Raw genomic sequence first — 11,158 nt, 5'->3', positions numbered from 1 at the left:
TCTCAGTACTCCTGCCATTCCCTCCCACTTGGGACGCCCCAGATCTCCAGCTCAAAGTCCAATTCAGAATTCCCCACATTGCAACACCCACACAAAGATCCCCACCACTGTGCACCGGGGAGGAGAGGCTCAGAAACTCAGAATCAGGTGAGTGGCAGAGTGGGGTGGCCACCGTTGCCCTGCCTGGCTACAGACAGGTTCCAATACTCTTCCAGGGCCAGCTACTTCCTACACCTTGATTAGTCTATCTGACCCCTGCCTGGGCCTCTAGCCTCTCTGTTCTTCCCCCCCACACACACTCCACCTCAGAAGAGCTTGTCTGAGGCCCCCCCTCCTCCCTCTCTTTCTTGGCTGGTTTTAGAATCCTTTTTAGTAGAAAATCTCTCCCTGGCCTAAAACACTCTTAGTAACTAAACTGGTTATGCTCGTCTCAGAGCAAGAAAGGCATCAGGTCTGGATGGTGTGGGGCATTTCTGAAGGTAACAGAAAGCTCAAGGAGGAAAAGTGAGGAGAGACACCCATGCCGCAGGGGCCGACCTTCCAGCTGCACCAGGAAGTATAAGAGACACATGGCCGGTGCTCAAAGTTTCCTGAGTACATGCTGGAATCTTCCCCCAAAATGTCAAACCCTGTATTGATTCTACCTCAGTGTGCTTTAATGTCTGGACTATGCTTGGGCACCCGGGACATGCAAAGTTCTGCAGGAGAGCAGTGATGTAGCCACAGTAGTGACCTTTGCTGGAGTTAGACTTGCTTCTGATCCCAGGTCTACCTGCCACCTCAGTGACCTTCCAGAGCCTCAGGATCCCAATCTTAAAGCAAGAATTCAGCACAGAATTGTGAACTTGTTGGAAAAGTGAGTCTTATATTCTGTTCTCAATGCAGCAACATGGAGTTGATTGAGGATTTCTCCCGTCCACCACTGGTGCCTGTGAAGGGCATCCCACTCATCAAATACTTTGCAGAGACTATTGGGCCATTGCAGAACTTGACAGTCTGGCCTGATGACTTGCTTATCAGCACATACCCAAAGTCTGGTGAGCAGGGTGTTATTAAATGGTGCTTGGGAGGCCTTTGTGGGTTGGGCCAAGGTGCCCTGGTGGATGAGGGAGACAGCTATGCAGACACAGCTGCTGTCTGCAGCATGGAGCGGTGGAAAGTTAATCACACAATGCAGACACATGTCCATGTGGAAAGTTTATTACTAAAGGGAGAGAGGAGAGAGAGAGGAGAGAGAGAGAGAGAGAAAGAGAGAGAGAGAGAGAGAGAGAGAGAGAGAGGTGCATGCTACCTCTGGTGGCAGGGTGGGGGGTGGGGGGGTGGGGGGGGGTGCGGGGGGTTGAGAGTGAAGAGGGAGGAGTTTTTTCTTAAAGGGGACTTTACATAAGATGATGTCAGGAGACTGGGAGAATTCCCAAGGGGTGGGTCCCCGAGAGGCGGTTCCAAATACTAACATTTCTCCATTTTTGATTACTATAAAAAGGTGAGCCTCAACCTAAGTCAGAAGCTCATTTTTTAGGCCCTGGCCCCCGTTTTGGGTAACTGTTGCCTTGCTTGCTGACCTTGACCTTGATATCCTACCTGTGCCAATTCCCTGCCAGGTTCCACCCTCCTGAATGCTTAAGGGAAGTTCCTTGTAAGTGTATCCTGTATAATTGGTGTTAACAGCTTAGATGCAAGATTGTAAAACATCAGTAGCGAACTTCTGCCCTCTGGGGTTCTCGCATTGTGCTGTAAGCCTGTATTTAAGACCTCTTCCCTCCTTCAATAAACAACATTTGGCATTAAATAAATAAAGAAAGAAAGGAAGGAAGGAAGGAAGGAAGGAAGGAAGGAAGGAAGGAAGGAAGGAAGGAAGGAAGAAAATATATTTAACTCACTACAGCCCAGAGGAGCAGCTTGAAAAGTAGCACTTTTATTTTGTCTACATACATTTGTCAGAGAGTGTTTGCAGTTTATTAAAGAGAGCTAATTTAACACGTAATATTATTTTTTTTTAAAAAAAGGTGAGCAAGTTGGAGGAGGGGAAATGAGGGCACCCAATTCTCAAGACTGCTTCCTGCTCACAAGGGGCGAAGTGGGAGGAAGTCAGGAGTCAGGGCCACACGTGGCAGGAGGTGTGAGTGAAGGAGTATTAGTTAGCTGTCATCCTGGAGACCCCTTGAGGGAGCAGAGAAGGCAAGTTGCTAGTGGAAGAAATAGATTGTTATCATTGGCTCCATGAATGGAGTGGAAGAGTGCCCTGGTTGTAGAGAAGAGGCAAGGGTGAATGAGCGAGGCAGGAGAGCACATATGCCCTTCATTGGGACATCTTGGAAAACCAGGTTCCAGTTGCTGGGTAGGTGCTGGCTTGAGCCTGGAGTGGTGGTACCAGCAGTGAAGTCCCAGGAACTTGGCAAGATGGCACATGAAATTGAAGGATGATGTGTTCTAGGAGTACAGGAGTCTTCACATCTGCTGTTTCTTTGAAGGTGGAAAATGTCCCCATCCTGGAAAAATGTCAACAAGTTAGGAGATAATGGAGTTTTTATAAGTCAGCATGTGTTAAGCCAACCTGCTGGTCTTCACCCAGTTGTTCTTGATTGGTGCAGTGGCTGGGGTGCATATGGAGGGTCTTTGAGGGTCTGGCATGAGGGATGTATGTGTGCAGGAACCTGCAAATGTCTATAAAATACAGGAATAGATTTATATCTTGGTGTCATAGCAAAGTGATGGCTTTGGGTTAGAAGGTATGAACAGTTTCAGCCCAATGAAACACACCTTTAAATCTATAACCAAAGGAAATTTACTGAATGGAAGTGGTGGGGTGAGTGAAGAAGGAGGAGGGAGGCTTCTCTACGCTCTCCAATGCTAGCCTGTCTCTAAAAGCTGGGACCAGTAAAGTCCACAGAAACCTTGGAGGTGAGGGGGAGAGCTGTTAAAACAGGCAACATCATCACGTCTGAGGAAGATAAGTGAACAGAAGTGAGACAGTTTTCCTATCTTCATGTAAACAAACTTAAAGCACTTTTTAAAAAAATCTAATTCACTAAGAGATACTGAGAGAAGTCATTGAAAAATGAGTTAACCTCTTTTTCAGTCTGATAGCTTGGTGAACAGTGTGAACTGTGTCTAGACTTAGTATTAGCTCTAAGAGAATGAGACCTGTGAATTTTACATAGAGCACTGAGAAGGCAGCTGAAGCAAAGCCTGGTCATCAAATGGCATCTGGGGTCTGAGGAGAATAAATTATACCTGAGTGCAGACCTAGAAGCTTCTGAATCTATTAAAAATGACAGGGACCAGTCCATTTTCAGTTAGTCATACCCAGGTCTCTACATCATTGGAGGCAGAAGTGTCAGAACAGCGTCAATCTTCAGCCACCAGATCCATAAGGTGGGAGTTTTTCATGAAAGAAGGACATAGGGAAGACTGATCTTACTTTATCTAGGCAAAAGGGGTTCAATAATTCTCCAATGTTCTGCTGCTTGTCCAAAGTCTGGCCCAGGTCCTGGTGGCAGGTGTTGCATTGGGGCATCTTGCCCAGAGGTCAGTGTTGTCGTCATCCAGGCCGAGACATCGTGGTGCCTCATAATCTTCAGAGTCCTTGGGTCACTGCTAGGATCTGGGAGTCTGTCTGATATAATAATCTTTTTGATTAACATTTTAAATGCCATATTCTGCAGATCTCTGAGCATCTGAGGACTGCCTGTCAGTCAGGTATGAAGGACAGATTATCAACTTGTGTTCTCTAACAGTCTCCAATTTGTTAGCAGCTTTCATAAGACTAGGACTTACTGTCTCCTGAGGAGGCAAGGAGTGACAGCGGAAAGATCCCAGAGTCAAATGAGAACAGGAAAAAGGGGCTTGAGAGTTGGGATGTGGCCCAACTCTGGGGAAAAGGCCCTCTCAGGGGACCAGTAGCTCTATTATAGAATGTGTTTATATATATATATAGTTTATCAAATATTTTATTTATCAAACATAAGCCATTATTTATGTCAATTCTCTAGAAGCTTGATATTGAATACTTGGCAAAGACATTGGTATAAATCTCTATGTCAGCTATTGTTAATCTGAACAGATAAATTTCATATCAATCTAAGTTATTTGAGGTTTGCTGTTTCCTTACTCTAGAAGGAGATAAAATGAACAGAGAGCTCATTAGGACTAAATGTATTTTTTTTAACCTTAGTAAACCTCAGTAAAAGATGACTGCCAGCCATGTGTCTGTCTATATCATGATGAGGTCAGGGGAACAAAATCACATGCTATGTAGACTTAATTTTGAGAGCATATGTAAATTAAATTTGGACATATAGTTTTCCCAATTAGTTACAGGTTAACAAAATTAGCAAGGACGAGGAGGCTTACATACTTAAGCCTGAATAGACCTTGAAAAGGGAGAGACATTTTTTAAGCCATTGGCAGTAATATATGCATCTATTACCATTTTAAGGTCCTGTAGTTCTGATCTGATCTTTGAGTACAGCCAGATCATAATCCTGAATGATTTATATAAAATAATAATTTCTTAAGGTTATATAATATCTCTTTGGTTCTGCATAAAGAAAGTCAAGTGTCTTATTGCAGAACCATTTTAGTTAAAAAATCTATCAATTGACAATATTGGATCCAGTTCCTGGTATATCACTGGGCATTAGGTAACCATTTTGTCCCCTATGCCAGGGTGTTTACCTTTAACTTAGCCTTTTGGCCTGTTTTTGGGAGCAGGGAGCACAGGATGACATATTTTCTTCCATAACTGCTTCAAGCCGAAATGGGGTGCAGATGGTCAGAGCCCAGTGAGGCTGAAAGGCTAGTCAGAGGTAGGGAGGGGATTTAGTCAATGGGGTATTTATCAGAAGCATGTGGTCATCTGACCTAGCTCTAGAGACAGAGAGAGCAAATGATATAGCAGAACAGAAAGGCATATAGGCATGGGTATACAGGAAGTAGGTCTCTTTGGAAACTGTGGAATTGGTGAGGTGAGATTAGCTGTGGCTTTCCCTATTCCTCTGATCTTTCAGGTTTCAACCCTGATATCTGGCTCCGGGTTTTTATTTAATAAGACCATTTAATAATTCATCTACAGTACCTGGCTCTCTCTAAAAAAATGTACATGCTTTTAACACAAATGTATAATTCTGCTAGGACTCAAGGTGTGAGGCCACTGCTGTTTTGCAGATACCCATTGCCTGCTTTTCTATGATATGGATTTCAATACTGATTGGTAATACTAATATATCTAAAAGTTTTATGTCCTTCATTAAATAAAAATTCATATAAGCCTCAGAGGATCAAAAGAAGCCATTGGATCCACTTTGAAGAGGTCAAAATGACTCCAGATAAGTACAACAGTACAGCTTGAGTTTTCAAACTCCCCCCTTCCCACTTACTAAGGCTGTGGGCCTAAAGGTTCCACATAAGTTCATAATCTAACTTTGTCTCTGGTCTGTCTGCGTCAGCAGGCTTCCACTAGGCTGGCAGACACATCCAAGCAGCACCTGCTGACTGCAACCTGCTCCAAATGACCTCGAGCTCTGGACTTGCTGAAGGCTGATATGAAAGGAATTGATTAGGATAATAAAGAACATGACAAGAATGATGTGGACCAGTCCAACCAAACATAATTGTTCCCTGTCTCTAGAGCTAGGTCCGATGACCACATGCTTCTGATCAATACCCCATTGCCTAAATTCCCTCCTTACCTCTGACTAGCCTTTCAGCCTCACTGGGCTCTGACCATCTGCACCTCATTTCGGCTTGAAGCAGAAACCTGAGGGAGCGGGTGGTGAGGAAGGGGTCAAGGGATAGGAGAGTGAACAGGACAGGTGTAGAAAAAACCTGAAGCCAGATATTGGGGTGAAAGCTGAAAGATCAGAGAAACAGAACAAGCCAGCCCCATTCTTACCTCTTTGAAATCCTCAGCCTCAAGAGAGTGAGTTCCCGTTTCCTCAGGCCTTATATACCTTTCTGTGTCCTGCCATATTACTTTCTGGGATTAAAGGTATGTGTCCTGCCCAAGCGAAGACATGAGATCTCAAGTGCTGGGATTAAAGGTGTGTGCCACCACATCGGGCTCTGTTCTCCGTGTGGCTTTGAACTCACAGAGATCCAGACAGATCTCTGCCTCCCAAGTGACAGGATTAAAGGCTTGTGCCACCACTGCCTGACTTCTATGTCTAATTTAGTGGCTGGCTTTGTCTTCTCATCCCCAGGAAAGCTTTATTGGGTACACAATGCTTCATCACAGACAGGGATCACTGGCAGCAGTTATAAAGACAGAAGTTTGGTAGGAGGCTCGTTTTCCATAAGTGAGATAAAAGCAGATCCCGCTGGCTGAGCATCTAGCACCCCAGAGGCTCAGCAAGGGTGGATGACAGAGTGGGGTGGTCAGGGGATCATCCTCAGATTTAGGGGCAGTGCAGTGAGTTGGCACCAGCTGTCCCATATGTGGTCGGATCGGAACAGGGGCTGGAGGGCTAAAGACCAAGATGTGTGGTGCCGGGACAGGGTCTTTTGGACAAGGCCAAAAGGTGTGAAACCATGGTTGAGAACGATACAAATCCTCACTTGTGGAAAATGGCCAGAAGGTGGAGGGGCTTACCAATTATGGAGTGAGTGTTGAAGTTTCTGGAGATTCTAGCGTCTCAGAGTGCCGGCAGACAGGAGAAAGAGCCTGAAAGGCCTCTGCTGAGTTACACAGCACCAATGTTATGAAATGGCGTGTGGGAGGCCTTGGTGGGTTGGCCTAGGTGCCCCAGTGGGTGAGAGAGACACACCATGCAGACACTGCGGAGGGCTGCGGCTGTGGTTGCAGCATGGAGCAGTGAAAAGTTACACCATGCAGACACATGTCCAGGTGGAAAGTTTATTATTAAAGGGAACAAGGCAGGGGTGGGGGGAGAAGGAGGTGAGCACTACCTTTGGCAAAAGGGAGGAAAGAGAGAGAGTGAAGAGGGAGGAGTCTTTTCTTAAAGGAGACTTTAATAATAGGACGTCAGGATACTGGGCAAGTCTCTAAGGGGTGGGTGCCCAAGGGGGAGGCTCAGAATACTAACACAAGGGTTTTCCTAATGTCCTATAGACCTCACTTTGGCAAGCAGGTCCAGAATCTGGGCCCTCCTCACCTCTTGTTCCCTTCTTTGCAGGTACTACCTGGATGAGTGAGATCCTGGACATGATCTACCAGGATGGCAAGCTAGAAAAGTGTCGCCGGGCCCCCATCTATGCCCGGGTGCCCTTCCTTGAGTTCAAATGCCCAGGAGTTCCCTCAGGTATGAGCACTAGGGTGCTAGACACAAGTGGAGAGAGGTAGGACCTCTTAACAAAGTTCTCTGCTCAACTGTAGGTCTTGAATCTTTGGAAGAGACACCAGCCCCACGGCTCCTCAAGACGCATCTGCCCCTGTCCTTGCTTCCTCCGAGTCTGCTGGATCAGAAGATCAAGGTAAAAACAAAAACAAGAAACACCAGTTATGGTGATACCTTCCAGCATTTGGGAAGGAGAGGCAGAAGGATCACAGTAAGTTCAAGACGAGTCTGAGCTGTATCTCACCCTGTTTCAGGAAGACAGAGGAAAAGAAAGGAAAGGAGGGAGGAAGGGAAAGAGGGGGACACAGGGAGAGAAGGGGGGCTAGGGGAGAGGATTCAAGGGCTCCTGGGATCATCTGAGTCTTGATCTGTTCTGCTTGGAATTGTGGGACTACTCAAGCCCGGTTTCATCTTGGATGGAGGATCTCTGGCTGTCACTGTGGCAGGGCTCAGGTAACAAGGAAAATGAATTCTTCAGTGTAAGCTACAGAAGCTCACAGGACAGAGATAGAGGGCAGGTGGAACTCTGACCTACCACGTGGATGTGTTGACAATAAAGGAGTCAGATAAAATATAGTTCATGGAATAGTCAGGACTCTGGCATCAAAGGTGAAATCTTAGGTCAGTGGTGCCCATACCATGAAATCTCAACAAGTCAACTTCTAGTCCTGTGTTCTCTTCTGCCTTCCCCAAAAGAAGTGCTGAGAGTCTCCAGTGCTAGAAAGTATGACACCTCACTGGGTCCTGTGAAGGGTAACAGGACAGCAGAAGGAACCAGAACTAGGGATTGTCTCCCCCTGCAGGTGATCTACATTGCTCGAAATCCAAAGGATGTGGTTGTCTCCTATTATAATTTCTACAGCATGGCCAAGGGGCTGTTCCCTGATCCAGGCACCTGGGAGAGCTTCCTGGAGAACTTCATGGATGGGAAAGGTGAATCTGAGTCTGTAGCCAGGAGGGGGCTGGACCCAGGGGCAGAGCTGGAGCTAACAGGCCTGTGTCTGTGCCGTCTTGTCCCCAGTGTCCTATGGGTCGTGGTTCCAGCACGTGAAGGAGTGGTGGGAGCTGACACACACCCACCCTGTCCTCTATCTCTTCTATGAAGACATGAAGGAGGTGAGGCTGCCTGCTACCACCTCCTTCTGGGTCCCACAGGCAGGACCCTCAGGAACCTGGCCCTGTCCTGGCCCTGAGCCCCATCCCTATCCCAGCCCCACCCCAGACAGCACCCCCCATCTTACCTCCTGGCTCAGGACCCCAGCACAGCTCAGCAGAGAGCATGCTCAGCCCTTATCTTGGAGTAGGTGTCAGTCATGTGCCAGGATTGACCTGGTGGCTTGCTGCTCTTGCTTCTCCCTGCTCTGAGGTGCCAAGTCTGGGCACCAGTGATCAAAGTCTGTCCCTGTCCTCTCCAGAATGAACCCAGAGATCATACCAAGATGGCAGGATAGGAAGCTACCTACTTTGCCCCAGGGAAAGAGGCTCAGACTTAAGACACAGAGAGTCAAGAGGTCCTTAGTGGAAAGGCATAGATAGCTTCCTGTCACATCACAGAGGTGCCTCCCCTTATCCCAATGAGCATCATCAACCTCCACTGAAGCGTCCTTCTGTGCTCCAGGACCCCAAAAGGGAGATCAAGAAGATTCTGGAGTTTTTGGGGCACTCCCTGCCTGAGGAGACTGTGGATCTCATTGTTCACCACACATCCTTCAAGAAAATGAAGGAGAACCCCATGGCCAACTACACCACCCTCTCCTCTCACCACATGGACCACTCTGTTTCCCCCTTCATGAGGAAAGGTGGGTCTCGGGAAGGATGGGGACTGAGGGATTTGGAAAGCTACCAAAGCCACCTGAGCCTCCTCTGTGATTGTCACTGTCTTTCTTCTGTCCCTCCCAGGCGTTGCTGGGGACTGGAAAAACACCTTCACTGTGGCCCAGAATGAACGTTTTGATGTTCAGTATGCTGAGAAGATGGCAGGTTGTGACCTCATCTTTCGCTGGCAGGTCTGAGTGACAATATGACTAATCACCCCAGAGAACTGTCCACACCACCATAACATCTCCTTGGGCATAAATGAGCCATGTCTTCAACTACCCCTCCATTACAAGTCAAGGGGAGAACCTAAGCTGCAAGACAAAAGACCAACAAAGACAAAGCCTGAGTTTACAAAGGACTGGGAGTTGCTGGGCGGTGGTGGTGCACTCCTTTAATCCCAGCACTTGAAAGGCAGAGGCAGGCGGATCTCTGTGAGTTTGAGGACAGCCTGGGCTACCAAGTGAGTTCCAGGAAAGGCGCAAAGCTACACAGAGAAACCCTGTCTCGAAAAACCAAAAAAACAAAAACAAAAACAAAAACAACAAAAAAAAAACAACAAAAAAAAAAAACAAAAACAAAAACAAAGGACTGGTAGTTGGTTCAATGTTATCATCCTTGACTGGCCTGTCAGGTCCTGGCTAGAGAACACCAAAAAGGAAAAAAAAATTTTTTTTAATGCCACAGGCATAAGATGGAGAATTAAGGACATCCTAAATGCTCTAAACACAAAAGGTGAGGTGTGGTGGCAGATGCCTTTAATTCCAGCACAGAGAGGCAGAGGCAGGGGGATCTCGGTCTGAGAAAACATAAGGGGTCCCAGGCCAGCCAGAGCCCCACAGTGGTACCTGATTAAATAAGTGCACACTTGTAACCCCAGCACTTTGAGATAGAGACAGGAGAACCATATAGATGCTCAGGGTCATTCTGCTCCACTACACAGCAAATTCCAGGCCAGCCTTGGCTCCTCACAGCCTGTATCAAAGTGAGGGAAAAAGAGGAGGATTAAGGCTGCCAGGATGTGGACATCCACAGCAGCCAAGTCCAGCTGGGGCCACATGGCAGGGCTGTTTCCACAGCACTGGGAAGACTCTAAAAACAAAGAATTGGCATTAGAACAGCTGGGCCTGTTCCCATCGCACATCCTGCCATGTCAGGGTGGGGGTGGGGGTGGTGTAAGCCTGATGGGGGCTGTGGTGCAGTATTTAAACTTGATCAAAATAAAACCCTTGTTGTCTTTTCCCAAGAAGACACCACTGGCTGATATAGGCCTGCCAGTCGGCTTTCCTTTTCTGGGCTCCATGAGGTTGTGGGTCCCTAGGATGGGTGAAGGGGGACCTAATATCCATTTGTGTGTTTGTTGGCTTTCTACCCTTAGCAACAGGTGGTAAGCGTCCATTGCTTTATGAGTCTCTCCCCCAGCAGAGATTCTCTCTCTGAAACCCAGCCCATCCCCCCTGTATGTGATGGGTCTCTCTGTACCTCATACCACAGGGAGAGGAGGTTGGGGTGCCCATTCTTACTCCAGCCAAACAACATCTATAGAGACAGAGACCCAGTCCCTGCTACAGAAGGGGCTCATAGAAACCATCCAGGGGTTCTCAACCTCCTAATGCTGTGACCCTTTACTACACTTCCTCATGCTGTGGTGACCCCCAACCATGAAATTATTTTGTTGCTACTTCATAAGTATTTTGTGACTGTTATGAATCATAAGGTAAATATCTGATATGCACAATATCTGATATGTGGCCCCTGTGTAAGGGTCATTCGACCCCCAAGGGAATCATGACCCACAGGTTGAGATCTGATGCTTTAGACAAATATGAAAATGGAGGGACAGCCAGGTGGAGGTAGCACACACTTTTAATCCCAGCACTCGGGAGGCAGAGGCAGGTGGATGTCTGAGCCAGCCTGGTCTACAGAGTCAGTTCTAGACTGCTGTGGCTGTTACACAGAGAAACCCTGTCTGGAAAAGCAAACAACAACAAAAGATAAGGAAAAGCCAGGTTGGGATCAACTGGGGGAAGGAAGGGAACTGGTTGTGG

General features: G+C 47.2%; 1 protein-coding gene and 1 long non-coding RNA gene across 4 annotated transcripts; one reads left to right on the top strand and one right to left on the bottom strand.

The window, feature by feature from the left end:
* Window positions 1–4: 4 nt before the first annotated feature.
* LOC102904739 (sulfotransferase 1A1-like) lies at window positions 5–10,374 on the top strand. The gene is made up of 8 exons (XM_076552425.1): window positions 5–147; window positions 886–1,037; window positions 7,134–7,259; window positions 7,334–7,431; window positions 8,099–8,228; window positions 8,317–8,411; window positions 8,914–9,094; window positions 9,195–10,374. Exons 2-8 carry the CDS (start codon window positions 890–892, stop codon window positions 9,305–9,307), a joined length of 891 nt encoding a protein of 296 aa, XP_076408540.1. The 5' UTR covers window positions 5–147; window positions 886–889; the 3' UTR covers window positions 9,308–10,374.
* LOC121831691 (uncharacterized) lies at window positions 1,900–6,295 on the bottom strand. Of its 3 annotated transcripts, none has more exons than XR_013044991.1 (2): window positions 5,894–6,295; window positions 1,900–2,489 (listed from the first exon to the last, which is right to left on the bottom strand). It is a non-coding gene; the product is annotated as an uncharacterized LOC121831691 (long non-coding RNA). The 3 variants fall into 3 exon arrangements; XR_006075215.2 differs by lacking the exon at window positions 5,894–6,295 and adding an exon at window positions 3,235–4,138; XR_006075212.2 differs by lacking the exon at window positions 5,894–6,295 and adding an exon at window positions 3,307–4,138.
* Window positions 10,375–11,158: the final 784 nt, after the last annotated feature.

This window comes from Peromyscus maniculatus, chromosome 1, assembly GCF_049852395.1.
Source record: "Peromyscus maniculatus bairdii isolate BWxNUB_F1_BW_parent chromosome 1, HU_Pman_BW_mat_3.1, whole genome shotgun sequence".
NCBI classification, from domain to species: domain Eukaryota; kingdom Metazoa; phylum Chordata; class Mammalia; order Rodentia; family Cricetidae; genus Peromyscus; species Peromyscus maniculatus.
The sequence above is the reverse complement of the archived record's forward strand: the minus strand, read 5'-3'. Positions and strand labels throughout refer to the sequence as shown.